Source organism: Tenrec ecaudatus, chromosome 7, assembly GCF_050624435.1.
Source record: "Tenrec ecaudatus isolate mTenEca1 chromosome 7, mTenEca1.hap1, whole genome shotgun sequence".
Lineage (NCBI taxonomy): Eukaryota > Metazoa > Chordata > Mammalia > Afrosoricida > Tenrecidae > Tenrec > Tenrec ecaudatus.
Window position 1 is genome coordinate 165,535,598 of NC_134536.1, and position 15,089 is coordinate 165,550,686.

The 15,089-nt window shown below is 45.3% G+C and overlaps 1 protein-coding gene across 4 annotated transcripts in view; it reads right to left on the reverse strand.

Annotated features, from left to right (window-relative positions):
* Positions 1–14,798, reverse strand: part of ILRUN (inflammation and lipid regulator with UBA-like and NBR1-like domains) — a 99,389-nt gene extending 84,591 nt beyond the window's left edge. For 3 of the 4 annotated variants that reach the window (XM_075555496.1, XM_075555497.1, XM_075555499.1), the window contains exon 1: positions 14,446–14,798. In XM_075555496.1, coding sequence (XP_075411611.1) covers positions 14,446–14,603 — 158 coding nt within the window. In that variant the 5' untranslated portion in view covers positions 14,604–14,798. The remainder of the gene's footprint in view (positions 1–14,445) is intronic. The other variant, XM_075555498.1, reaches the window with a different exon arrangement.
* Positions 14,799–15,089: the final 291 nt, after the last annotated feature.

The following is a 15,089-nucleotide window of genomic DNA, read 5'->3' on the forward strand; positions in this document are numbered from 1 at the left end:
TTTGGGTTTCAGGAATTCCTCTTGGTTACATTGCCCTTGATCAAGCCCTATGAGGCCTCTTACACCCCTTCTTGCCACTGATTTTAGATCACTTGTTGTTCCCTTTTCTCTGGGTTTGTTAACAACACTTCCTTTCCCCCACCTCCCCCTCTCCCATGTACCCCAAGAACCATCAGTCCTGTTGTTTTCTCCTCCAGATTGTTTATCCAGCCTATATTATCTAGATAGACAAGCAGATAATATGTACAAAAACAAGACAGAGCAAAACAAAATACCAATGACACAAAAAAATAAAAGCCTATAAATAGTTCAAGGTCTGTTTGTTGACATTTAGTAGGAGTGTTTTCTGGTCGAGTCTAATGGGGTGCCACGCCCTGGTCCCAAAATCTATTTTTGGTACTCCTTCGGGACTTCCTTGCTCTGCATCCCTTGCTGCTCTTTTGCATGCCCTTAGTGTTTTGCCTCGGTGTAGTGGGGCTACGTTTTCTTTCATATGTGGTTTTCAAGACTGTCTGTCTTTACAGGAACAACCAACCTCTTTCTACGCACAGAAGCTGGTGGATTTGAATTGCAGACTTAGCTTTTAGCAGTACAACCCACACCACCACCACAGCATAACACTACATATGGCTATTACATATTTTAGGTTTTATGTGCTACTTGATTTGTTATTTGGGTCTGTGCGTTAGGAAGGGTTCTCTAGTGAAACAAAACCAGCACACTTATGATTAGATAGAAAGATAGATGCAGCACAAAGAAATATAACAGCTAATGAGTCCACACTGCAGTACAGAGGGTTCAGTTCAACTCCTGTAGAACAGCTAATACACTGGAAGTCCTTCAACTCAAAAGGGCTGCTGGGGTCAAAGGTCAAAAGAACAGACAGCTGAGTCTTCCCTAAGGCAATGAAGGCAGAGTCTGCCCACAGGCAGCAAACGGTGAAAACTGCCCGGATGCGATTTTGAACTCAAGTAATATAAGACAACAGGATCCACCAGCCTCAAGCCATGTACATGATGTACATATCAGCAGCATGACAAGCAGGTCTTGAAAGAATCTCAAGCTCTAGCAACAAGATCTATAGGTTGGCTTGTCCCATGGGCAGTGTAGCTCAAAAGTTAAGGCAGAGAACTAGCTAAAGCACTGCATGCTGGTCCAATCACCAGACAGCAAAAAGAGAGAAGGGCAGGTCTTGTCTAGCTAATTTGTCTCTTTACCTTCCAATCAAACTGCAACCTGATTAACCCCACATGTTCCTATTGGCCAGGTTGGCACAATAAACCTACCTATCACAGTCTGAGAAGATTCAAGATGTTTTCTCATAAATTAGTGGAAAGTGTTTCTTTGCTTTATACAATTTTGGCCTCTGAAAGCCTTCATAGGAACACTCTTTCGGACAGCATGGGAGCCTGTATATAAATAACTCAACACTCAACAACCAAAAGCAAACACAAATCAGTCCAAAAACTGGGCAAATCCAGGGAATACATAGTTTCTTCAAAAAACGACACAAGTGGCTGACAAGCACATGAAATGATGCTCACCATCATTAGTCATTAGAGAAATACACACCAAACGATTACGATACAACATTTCACACCCACTGTGGTTGTTAGGTCCCACAGAGTCAGCCCCAATTCATGGCAATCTCATGTACAACAGAACACACTGCTACCCAGTCTTGGGATCAGGACCTTAGTCTCAAGGAACACCGAAGTCTACCGGCATCATATAATCCAGAGACAATGTTCTACATCCTACTCGGCTCAATATAATCTAAGGTGCAACCATTGCTGTCTCCCCATATGGAGGAAGGATAGTGATGAAAATCCAAAGATGTGTGGCAACAATGGACTACACAAATATCAGTCTCCACAACCCTGAAACAGAAGGACTAGACGGTGTCCGGCCACCACTGCTGATTGCTCAGAAAAGGATCTCATTAGACGGTTCTGGCCAGCATAGGAGAATCAAGTGGAACAAATGATTGACAAGAAACAGGTGAGATCCCCAAGTCTAAGACCCTTACTCTCCCTTCAGGGCTGGAACTGAACTCACTCCTGTGTTAGAATCATCATCTATGTAAGATCAAAAAGGGCAGCTTTTGCCCAAGTAAAAAATTCAGAGTTAGGAAAAAGGCAGAATGGTAACAGGAAGGAGAGGGAAAAATCGGAATAACTAATGGTAGATTACAATGGGTGAGTTGGGGGAAATAAATATAAGTGTACCAGATGTCGAATGCACAGCTGATGATTTGCCACTCTGCAGACCTTTACCTAATTCAAAATAAAAAGCAAGCAAGCAAACAGTGCCCAGTTCTGTGCCACCCCTACGCTCTGCTGCACGTTGGACCACTGTGATGTATGGAGCAGTAAGTGACTTCCTCGCCCATCTTCACCTGGAAGCTCCTCTGAAACCTGTTCAGCACTATACCCACAGTCAGCCTCTGTTTACAAGACAGATGACTGGTGGCCGTGCTTGCGGCACAATGACTGGGAATCGTCCTACCACGGAACCAGCCACGGCCCTCCCCCTCCAATAAACCCACAATTGCTATTATTAGTTACGTTTGAGTCGACTCTGACTCATTGAGCCTTAACAAGTGCTGGCCTGTCTTCCAACCACCTCTGGGTGGATTCAAACAGCTAACCTTCCAGCTAGTAGTCAAGCATGTGACCATAGGGTATCTATATGTCATCTAAAACATTGAAAATATGGAGAAATTGGAATCCTTGTATATTACTGCTCAGATTGTAAAAAGAGAGTTTGGTATTCAGCAGTAGCTCAGAAAGTTAACCTAGAATTGCTAAACAAGAAAAAAAAATGTTCACGGCGTCAAAGTCTACTCTGACTCATAGCGGCCCCACGGGGTTTCTTGAGCTGCAACCTTATAGAGAAGGCCTACCAGCACCCTCATGCCCCAGAAACAGCTGGTGGGTTCAAACCACCAGACAACCATTCAAGGAGCAGCAAGGTGCTTTAATCACCGCATCACCCAGCTACGCAGGATTACTTTATGACTCAGCAATTCTCCTAATCAGTAGCCGCCCAAAAGAAATGCAAACAAGTATCACTCAGAGCACGTGTGCAAGGGCAATTCAAAGGTTCACGGCGCATCCCATTAGCGTTCCATTCCACTGTCCACTAGCTTTCTGAGACCTCCTCATGCACGCATGTTCACAGCAACACTGTAACAGCTAAAAGGTGGAGCTCAAATACATATCCAACAGGTAAAAATATTTTCTATGAAGTGGAATCTGCACACACTGGCGGAGTCCCCGGGTGGTGCAAATAATGTAACACAGCTTAAAGGCTGGGGCTCAGGCTCATCCCTGAGGGTCTTCCGAAGGACAGGTGATCTCATTCCAAGCAGCTCAGCCTCTGAAGACACTATGGGGCACAGTTCGACTCGGACACGCAGGACACGGTCTTGTGGGGCAGACGAGTCAAGCAGCTTAACACAGTCCATAAACACAATGATTTTCATCCTACTTTGGTGAGAGGCCATTTAAGGTGCAACTATTGGTCTCTCCTAGTCTGGAGCACACAGGAGTGAAGAAACTCAAAGACTCATGGAACCAATTAACCTAATGAACTAATCAGCCATGTGAGCTTCAGCCTCCAGGACCTTGAGATCAAGAGAATTAGATTATGCCCAAGTCCTACTGTCAACTGTTCTGAAAGGAATCACATTTGATTCCTGAATAGTGAGTGAGTGAGTGAGTGTAATGGAGCAAAAGTCATGAAACACATCAGGCTTACTGGTCAGATAAACACTCGTGAAATCCTCAAGACTGGTCTTTATCAACATTCAGGCTTGCAAATACATGAACCCACTCCTGTGACTCAATTTTCAGCTAAACAACAGACAGGCCAATAAGGTGAACAGCAACACTAGAAAGGCATGCATTCCTTAGAATAACCAGCCAACTAGAAGGAAGTGGGTTAAACCATGTTACATTGTGGGGATTGCATTCAATGAGATAAAACGTGTATGAATTGCTGAGTAGAAAACTGGCCTACCTGCTCCTTAAAACTTAGTCCAAATCATAATAAAAAGTTAAAAAAAAAAAAAAGAGAGAAGGAACTACTGAGAGGTACTACAACTTGGATATACCTTGGCTAAACATTATGTGAGGTGAAAGAAGATCCGTAAGTTTGTGCTGGACTGCTAATTCTACTCTCTAACACATGGCAACCCCACGAGTAGAAACAACACAACAGCAACTAACAAGTGAAGCAAAACCGAAACAAAAGACAGTGTTTCGTACCCAAATAAATTATCCAAACAGGTTAATCTTGCCATGGGCACATGGGGTTGGGGCAAGGAGGGGAATGGAGTTGGTGACTGTGCAATACCACGACTGTACTAAATGACACCAAAGAATGAGCTTTAAATGGTTCATCCTAAATTCCGCCATTTTTGCCTCTTTAAAAGAAAATCACCACCCAAAAAATTCCAAAACTTCACTCTCCAAAAAAAAGCCATGTCCTGCCACCCCAGAACCCACTAAGCACTTTCCAGCCAACCTAACCGTCTAGGCAGCCCTGCTTCACTGTTCAGATAGCTCTTACTCCTAAGGAAACAACTTGCCAGAAAATCAAACTCACTACCATCAAGTCAATGCAGCCCCATAGGACCACGCAGAACTGCCCCCTGTGAGTTTCCAAGACCGTAAACATTTTTAAAATCAGTTTACTGGGGGCTCATACACCTCCTATCACAATCCATATATACATCCATTGTGTCAAGCACGTGTACACATGTTGCCCTCATTTTAAAATTTTTTCTTTCTACTTGAGCCCTTGGTATCAGCTAGTTTCCCCCCACCTTCCCTCCCTCCCTTCCTCATGAACCCTTGAGACTGTAACTCTTTAGGGGAGCAGAAAACCCAGGCTTTCACAGAAAGAGCAGCTCCCAAATTATCAAATTAATTCTGACTCAGTGCAGCCTTATGGGACACAGAACTGTGTCCATAGCATTTCTGAGACTTTGAGTCTTTTTTTCTCTCAAATTTTTATTTTTAAAGCTTTTTATTGTGAGATATTGTAGAACAGATCATTTTTTTAATTCAACAATTTATTAAATTAGGCTATAAACCTTTGTGGGACCAAATTGACTCATCTGTCCCTCAGAGTGCCGTTGGTGAGTTTGAACTACTGACCATCCAGTTCACAGCCTAACACTTAATCCACTGACCAACCAGAGCTCACTCAAACCTTTGTAGAACATCAGTTCTGAACCATACAGTAACATATGAATGTTTCTGCTCAATGATCTTAACACTGGTTCTGATAGCTTCAGGCACATGCACTTCCCTATTAAATTTCAAGGAGGCTTTGCCCTGGAGGTGTAGTGGTTACACACTGGACTGCTATTGGCATGGTCTGTAGTTCAAAACCACCCCTAGCTCCTCGGGAGAAACACAGGGCTTTCTCCTCCTGTAAACAGTCTCAGAAACTCACAGGGGGTCACTACGAGTCAGCAGTGGCTCGATGGCAGTGAGTTTGGTTTGGTGTTGATCAGTTTGTGGAAATAGTTAATGAAAGAAAAATGCAATTTTTCTACAGACTAGTCACCTCTTATGCCACAGGATACCGTCTGCTTTTGTATCACACTGCCTACTAGGTGTCACAGGTCAGTCCACAGCAACACCTCTCCTCAGCCAGGAATCAAGTTTGTCTCCAGTCCTCAGCCTCCCAGTCGAGGGGCCCCTTGGCTTCTGCATCTGTGAGCCACAAAGTCCACCTGCTCTCTGCACCAGTCTCAAAGTGTTGGTGATGCTCCTCTGTTCTAAGGGCCTCCATCCAGCCTCTGGTCTCAGCCTCTGCCCTTCGAACCAGAGATCTAGAACACGTTCCAACTGGTGGCTCTTCTGATGGTCCTGGGAATCCTCTGTGTTCCCAAAATGGCTCTGATACACAGAAGCATGGCTTGGATGTGGCTTTTTGTCTTTCAGCAGACCACGTTGTTGTTAGGTGCCACTGAGTCAGACCCGTAGTGACTTTATGTATAAGAGAACAAAACACTGCCCAGTCCTGCACCATTCTCACAACTGTTCTATGCGTGAGCCCATTTTTAAGTCAATTCACCTCCTTGAGGGTCTTCATCTCTATGGCTGATCTACTTTACAGTCCCTTCACTAGGGACTGATCTCTCCTGACAACATGCTCACCGTATGTACAAGGAAGTCTCCCCATCACCGCCTCTAAGGAGCACTCTGACCACTCCCCCAGGAAACAAAGAATGATATTTGGGTTCGAATCTCTACTAAGGTGCAGCCGTAATCCTGGCCATTAACAGAGCAGAGCTCCCTCCAAAATGGAATTATAGCAAGCAAAGAGACCAGAAATTCTAATATGTAAGAGATAATGGCTACATCTCATATATTACCGGAGAGTCCCACACTGTATGTACCATTCAAAAAACAAAGACCAAAAAAACAAAAGGAAAAGTTATCTGTCCAAAGCAGGAACTCCCAACCTTTTCAGAATAACAGCATGCCCAACCCTCCACCACTGAGAGGGAAGCACAATCCTTCCCTACCCTGCTCCTTGGTGCACCCTTCTCCCCCACCCCCAAGAAAACCAGTATTACTAACAAGTTTTATCAGTACCATAAAGGGACTTTTCTAGATTCAAGCAGATGAACCACAGAATGAGTCAGAAATTCATTAGCATGAAGGTAATGGAGATAAGGATTGAGAGGAGGTACTGTGAAGTCAGATAAGACGTATAACTGATTTCCATTTCTAGATTCTGAATTCACTTTATTGTTTTGTGGTTAATACCTTTATATTACCCAGTAAGAATGCCTCTGACAATCCTGAAGAAATAAATAGAACATTTTACAGAAATGCTTTCCCTGATTTGCTTTTCTAGAAAGCATCTGTTCTATCCATAATGTGGCACACATAATATTCTGAAAAATACACCCTACTTTCTGAAAATACCTGCAGGTAAGCTATGATAATGTTTCAATACCAAAATCCAACACCGTTGAATGAAATGAGTGAAACAGAGGGAAATAGCCACTGCTGTTACTATGCTAATAAAAGATATTTTATTGACCCCTCTATTGAGAAAAAGGAGCTCTGCTGGCACAGTGGGTTAAGTGGTAGGCTGCTAACCATGAAGTCATCGATTCAAACCCACCAGTTGCTCTCAGGGAGAAAGACCAGGCTGTCTGCACCTGCAAACATTTAGTCTCAGAAATCCTACAGAGCAGAACTGCAAAAGATAGAACAGACTTAATGGCAGTAGGCTTGGTTTTGGGTTTTATACTGATAAAAGGGGCAAATACTCACTGACCTTTAATGTCCTCCAAAAACTCTAAAGTGTTACTTGCCTCTTGCCACAAATACCAAAGAAAAACTCTCTGTAGAGTGGAGCGCATGCTGGCCAACCATGCCTTGATGACGATATTCCCGCTCAGAGCAGCCAATCCACAGAGAAGACCACATGGCCGCCTCCACTATGAGACACAACATCCCTCACTGACCCATAGCCCTACAGGGGACAGCACTGGAGACACATTGTGGGAATTGCACCCGATCTGATCCCACCACACCGAGGCAAAACACTAAGGGCATGCAAAAGAACAGCAAGGGGAACAGAGCAACGAAGTCCCCAGGGAATACCAAAAATAGATTTGGGGGCCAAGTCTTGGCACCATGAGACTAGACCGGAAAACACTCCTAAAGGCCAACAAACAGTCCTTGAATTAACAACAAGCTTTTCTTTTTGTTGTTGCTGTGTTGTGTCCTTTTTATGTTTTGCTATTAGCTTTTTGTTGTTTTCTTTGTTGCTTTCTTTTGCCCTGTCTTGTTTTTTGTGCATGTTATTATCTCCACAGGTCTGTCTAGATAAGATAGGCTGGATAAACAATCTGGAGGAGAAAACAACTGGACCAACAGTTTCAAGGGGACAGGGGAGAGGGGAAGTAGGGGGAAAAGAAGTGGGTGATAACAAACCCAGGGACAAGGGAACAACAAGTGATCCAAAATGAGTGGCAAAGAGGGTGTAAGAGGCCTGGTAGGGCTTGACCAAGGTTAATATAACCAAGAGGAATTACTGAAACAAAATTGAAGGCTGAGCATGATAGTGGGACAGGAGGAAAGTAAAAGGAAATAGAGGGAAGAGCTAGGAGGCAAAGCGCATTCATAGAGGTCTAAATACAGGCATGTACATATTCATATATCAGGATGTGGAAATAGATTTGTGTGCATATATTTATAGGCTTAGTATTAAGGTAGCAGATGGACATTAGGCCTCCATTCAAGTACTCCCTCAATGCAAGAATACTTTGTTCTGTTAAACTGGCACTCCATGATGCTCACCTTCCCAACTAGAACGCTGTTGACAAAGTGAGTGCATAAGCAAATGTGGTGAAGAAAGCTGATGGAGCCTGGCTACCAAAAAATATAGTATCTAGGGTCTTAAAGGCTTGAAGGTAAACAAGCGGCCATCTAGCTCAGAAGCAACAAAACCCACATGGAAGCACACCAGCCTGTGTGATCATGAGGGGTCAAAGAGATCGGGTATCAGGCATCATCAGAACAAAAAAAATCACATCATTGTGAATGAGGTGGAGTGTGGAGTGGAGACCCAAGATACATCTGTGGGCAACTGGACATCCCCTTACAGAAGGGTCGCGGGGAGCAGACAAGTCAGTTAGATGCAGTGTAGCAACGATGAAACATACAACTTTCCTCTAGTTCCTAAATGCTTCCCTGCGGCCCCCACTATCATGATCCCAATTCTACCTTACATATCTGGCTAAACCAGAGGATGTACAATAGTACAGATGGGAACTGGAAACACAGGGAATCCAGGACAGATGATCCCTTCAAGACCAGTGGTGACACCGGGAGGGTAGAGGGAAGAAGGGGGTGAAGGGAAGGAAAGGGGGGGGGGTGTAGGAAAGGGGAACCTATTAAAAGGATCTACATATAACCGCCTCCCTGGAGGGCGGATAACAGAAAAGTGGGTGAAGGGAGACATTGGACAGTGTGTAATATAACAAAATAATAATTTATAAATTATCATGAAGGAGGGGGGAGCGGGGAGGGAGGGGGGAAATGAGGAGCTGATGTCAAGGGCTTAAGTGGAGAGTAAATGTTTTGAGAATAAGGGCAATGAATGTACAGATGTGCTTTACACAATTGATGAATGTATGGATTGTGATAAGAGTGGTATGAGCCCCCAATAAAACGATTTAAAAGTCACAGAAACAAAGAACATAAGAAATAAAAATGTTTGTGCAATGAATCATAAACAAAATTAAAATAACAGGAACAAGTGACTTGAAGGGTCAGAAATGAGTTTAAAACCATATGCAAGTTCTCTGAACCCTGTTGGTTTCCTGGGGGGGGGGGGGGGAGGGAGCAGTAACGCATACAAATCACTTAAGACTACATATGATAAAGAATCCCAAACCATTCAATCAAATGTTTTTAAATTTTAAGTAATTGAAAACGTTTAAGATAGATAATTAATCTTTAAAAGACAATGTTTAATGATTTGGATTAAGAGAAGTTTTCTGACATCCAAAGGAAGATGTTTACTAGATATTCTGTATTTCCATGGAGAACATAAGCTAATGAAAACAGCATACATTGCAACAGGAGAAATGAGTTTTGAACTAAGAATTCTAACTAGAAAGAAAATTAAACACTGTAATACAGCACCTTGCAAATCTCTGCCTTTAGGGACTCACGAACAGGAGAGAGAGCTATCTTGGAAAGGGTAGGTGTAATTCCAAAGCAAAAACTGCGATGAGCTAGCGAATCTTCCAGTTCTATATTCATAACCAATAGTGTCTCTGCAAGATAGCCCACCTACAGAAAGGTACCCTAACCTTTAAGTTGTTTCCGTTTGGCTTCAAAGATTGAGTTTACGTTTATTCACTCTACAGACTCGCACTTAGGGATAAATATTGCTTCTGTTACGAGGCAGCGCCGTCAACCAAGACAGCGTGGCTTACCAGCTCAGGTACCAGAAATCAAAGCCCAAACTACTGTCACCAGTTCATTCTGACTCATCGTGACCACATAAAACACTACCAAAAGGCAAACTAAAAGGCTCTTTCTAACGATGAGAAATACTTGTATCTACATATGCACATCCAACCTTTAAAAGGTTCAACTCTTTTTTTTTTTTAGTATTTAAACATACATTTTTCAGGACACAATTTAATATATAATAGGTATCAACCAGGTAAGTCTGGTTGAACCATAAGTGAGCATGGATTTTTACACTATTCCTAAATACAGGTTTTTCAATGTAAGATGTTATTTATTCATTTAATGTACTTACATATTTCTACAAACAAAAGATGAACTACATCCCACTGAGCCTGTCCTAGACATAGCAAATCAGTGATAAGATGTATTATGGATTGAACTGTGGTCCTCAAAATATCTGTTTTCAATCCTAAGTCCCATATGAGGGGGATTGTGTTTGTGAAAAGGAGACCAGATGGCATAATTGTTGAGGGCTTGGCTGCTAATCAAAAGGCCAACAGTCCCACCCCTCCAGCAACGCCATGTGAGACAAAAACTTGGTGGTCTGCTCCTGTACAGATATCACTCTAGGAAACGCTATCGTCGTTCTATTCCATCTTAAAGATCGGAGGTTCCCAAACATATTTAGCCTACTGCCCCCTTCTCAGAAAAAAAAAGTACTCAGTGTCTCCCCCACCCCCACCCCCACCCCCTGGAAATTAAAAGCTTTCCATTATACCCACAATCCAGGATAAAGTGGAGATATCGGAATTTGTAGCTCACAGGATTTTTCCAGCACCCCCTTAAGTTCAACTCTTTTAACAAGGAAGAGAATTCGCAGGATCAAAACATTCAACATAGCCAAGTTTTCAGAAAAAATAATAATTCTTCCTTTAGAAAACAAAAACGCAGTCTTTCTGATGATGATTTTGCTTGAGAAGATCCATGGTCTTCGTTTTAAAATATTGATTTTTACCAGCTCCTGAGTGGTGGTTATTTATTACAACTCTAAAAGGATACTTATGAAGTCACAGGAAGGCTAATTATCTCCAATTCAACAGGTGTAACCATGACAATTTGAGAGGAATTTTAGCCAACTTTTATTAGAATTGCAGGAACCCTGGTGGTACAGTGGGTCACTCATTCAGCTCCCAAACACAAGGCCGGCCTTTCAAACCCAGGAGAGAAAGATGAACTAAGATTCGCAGTCCTAGAAACCCAAATGGGCAGGAACTTTGCCCTACAGGACTAAGTGAATCCGAACGTACTTCTTGGCTGCGACTTATGTTTTTTATTAGGATTACCTTAAATTTCAAAAGTTTGGGTTTAAGTGACTTAAAAACAACACATTTCTACTAGCAGGGCTGCTAATCTGCAAGGTCAGCAGTTCGAAACCACCAACCACTCCATAGGAGAAAAGACTACGCTTTCTATTCCCATAGTCAGACCTTGTCTCAGGGGCAGGGTGTCCTATAGGGTCTCCCTGGGGAGAAATGGACTCGATGGCACAGTTTAGATATTTTTACTTCAATGAGACACAAATATTTTGACCACGCACATGAGGAGCCCTGGCGGTGCTGCTGGCTAAGCGTTGGACTGCAGACGGCCAAGGTGGGCATTCACACTCAGCAGCAGCTCAGCCTGCCCCGGAAAGATACAGAGCCCCCAAACCCTACAGGTCACCCACCAGAAGTTGGACTCACCCGGTGATGGTGGGTTTTCCATTTACACACACATTTTTACTAACTGTTTTAATTAGTTTTCATATTTATTTAAAACAAAAATTTCTGAAGATAAATTCAGCCAGATCAATCTAGGAACCAAAATCCAATATTATGTAATGGTACTAACTAGCTTTCATGAGAAAAACACACACACACAAAAATGGTGGAAAGCGAATTTTGAGAATGATGAGAGCAACGAATGTATAAGTGTGCTTTACACAATTGATGGATGTACGGATTATGATAAGAGTTGTATGAGCCCCAATAAAATGATTAAAAACAAATATTTTTAATGACACCCCTATTAGCTTTTAGTTCACTAATAACTTTTCATCTTGGGATGAACTAATACAAATGGAGAACATGCTTCCTACAGCCAGAAAATAAAGCAACGTGGCTTAAAGCTGAATGATCACTTAAGTGCCTGGATTCCTAAGAGGCTACTGATTTCCAACTGGTGTGACTTGCTTTAAAACCAGAACACTGTTTTTTCCTCCCATAGCTCACTTGCTTTGCTCATAAATGTATCACACCTCATTTAATACAGAGATCACCTGTAAACATGCTATCCTATGATGACTTTGGGTTTAAAGAAATTAAAGAAAAAGTTTATAATTCAAAGATGGCGTTTAAGTTTGATTCTTATTCACGCTAGGTTTCAGCTATCCCTCACCTTTTACAGCACCTGAAAACAAACAATCTTAGATGTTAAACTTACCTCAAGCACAAACACCTCATTACACTATTTCTGTAGCCACAATAGTCGTGGTGTGCTAATAAAGACGGTCTCTAAGAACTAAGAACTTATTAGGGCAGGGTTTACATGGTACGGCTCACAAGGGGGTGGGGAGAAATGATCCTCCCCTACCCAACTGGCACCAACAATATGCCAAGTTTCCTATGCTGAACTGGAGTAAACAAGGAAGAAAAAGCACTGGCGTGGGGGGTGGAGGGTGGGAAGGAGGCAGGAGAGAGAGAGAGAGAGAGAGAGAGAGAGAGAGAGAGAGAGAGAGAGAGAGAGAGAGAGAGAGAGAGAGAGAGAGAGAGAGAGACAGAGAGAGAGACAGAGAGAGAGAGACAGAGAGAGAGCAATCCTCAAGATCTGAGTTTTACTTTGAAATTGTACCAGAGTCCTAGAGAAATTTCCTCAACGTGTTCAGTAACCAGACACTCTGTGACTATGGAAGTACCACAGGTCAGTGTTCAGAAAACGACTTCGGCTGTGGCCCCTGTCTGACATCATCACCCCCAACATAAAAGACAAGTTTGGATCACAAATGCTTCTTTAATCCTAAACATTCTCTCCTGCTTCCAGAGCCTCAAAGGGTTTTCTTTAACATCTAGGAACTCAATCTCACTCTTGCTATAGCAAGCAACTTTAAAATAGAGAATGGGACCTGGGTTGACTGATGCTGCGCTGACATTTAGCTTTAGTGTGGCCGCAGCTACAGAAATCCCAAGTAAGATGGGCCTCTGGGACAGGGGCTAGGTGAGCAGAAGCCTGGGCTGACAGCCTCTTTTCTGGCACTCTGAGGCATTCCGTGAGCACGGGCTAAAGGGGAGGTTGGCTGTGCAAGTGGTGCCAAGAGAAACAAGATTCCACCGTCAGGGGACTAATGCCCAACACAGAGAGCAAAGGGCACTCACATCATTGCTGTCTGTCCAAAGAACAGCTGCGTACCCTGAGATCCATTCAAAGTCAGTCGAAGGCTCTTCACTCCATCTCTCACCCTGGGTGAACTAAACAACTCCCGCCTCAGAGAACAAGGGGGAAGCCAAGCTGACCAAAAACAGCAAGTAGTGCTCTTTCCAAAACTGAGAAACCCTCTTACGTGGGGTGGTCTTCTGCCCCAATTCAGACTGCTACGAGGTGACTCCAAGCCAAAATCACTTGGTGCCCTGCCTGGAGTCAAGGCCTTCACATTCCCAAACCTCCACCAACTCGCTCCGTTCCCAGCATTCTGAAGGCCTTTCCCCACCAAAGTTCCCTCTTTGAACCTTCTCCCTGGGTTCCATTCCCTTCAGGAAGTTCTCTCTGCGGAGATTATTTCTTTTCCCCTGGCTCTTCCAAAGGTTTCCTGGGCCCGACCCTGGATCTAGCATTCTCGACCCTCCATTAGATCTCATCTTCCGGGACACAATTCTCTGCAGAAAGTCACCTCCTTCGCCATACTAATTTGTCCTTCCACATAATCCTCTCCCCCTTTTCCAGTCTGTCCTCGACCGGGGACAAAAACACTCCACAAATGATCTGTTCCTCTCAACTTCTAACTCTCAAAAGTCTTCCCAGGGCCCCTTCCTGCCAGTCATCCTCAGCCTCCACATCCCAACCTTTTCCCCCATTGCCCAGATCTCGATTCCATGTACTTCTTACTCTCAGCCAGCACCACGGCTCCCGTCTGCCTGGCTCTAGCCCTACGCCTCCGTGCCCCAGACCTCTCGCCCCTCCTCCGGCGTTCCCGGGCCTTAATTCTCCGTGTAACCTCAGGAGCGTCCCTTCATCGCTTCCTACCCCCCAACTCCCTCCACACACCCTCTCCAGCCTCAGCGTGGCCCCAGCTTACTTCCCGTGACCCCGACTCACAACACACGCCGCCCCGCCCCGGGAAGGAGTGCTCCTCACTGCCCTCCTGGGCCGCCCTGCCCCCAGGCTCGGTGTCCCTTCCCCTAGGGGCCCCGAGGCCGTTGCCAGCGCTGCCGCGGCGGGGCCGGCTCACCAGTTGGTCATGTCCAGGAAGAAGGCGCAGCCGGCCGGGTTGAGCTGGAAGCCGAGCAGTCGCTGGAACTCGGAGATCAGCACGTCCTTGTCGGTGGTGCCCAGGCAGCTGAACTTCTGCATCAGCTCGGGGTCCAGGTCCACGTCCATGCCCTCCATGGCGGGGGCCGGACACTCGCTTCCCCGCCTCCTCACAACCTAGCCGCCGCCGCCGCCGCGCCGCCGGGCCCCGGGACCGGGAGGGGGCCCGCTGCTAGCCGGCGCCGCGACCCCGCTCCTTTGAGGTAGGCCCCGGGCCTCTCACCGCCTCATAGGGGAAAACTCACGGAGCCGCTCACTCTCACGCTCCCCCCCCTCCCACCCCCCCAGCGCCGCCGCCTCCGCCGCCGCCGCCGCCCCTCGCTTCCCCGCCGCCTCCGCCTCCGCCTCCTCCCGCGCCGCGCCCACTGCGCAGGCGCCGCCCGCCTAGGCCCCGCCCCTTCCTCTCCCGGAGGCCCGCCCCTTAGTGCCGTCATAACCCCGTGACGTCCCCCGCGTGACCTCACCGCGGTGGAGCGAGGGGGCGGGAAGGGGGAGGAAGCGGACGCGCGGCCAGGCGGCGCCGCTCCTTGCTGGCGCGACCTCTTTCTCGCCCCGCCCCCGCCC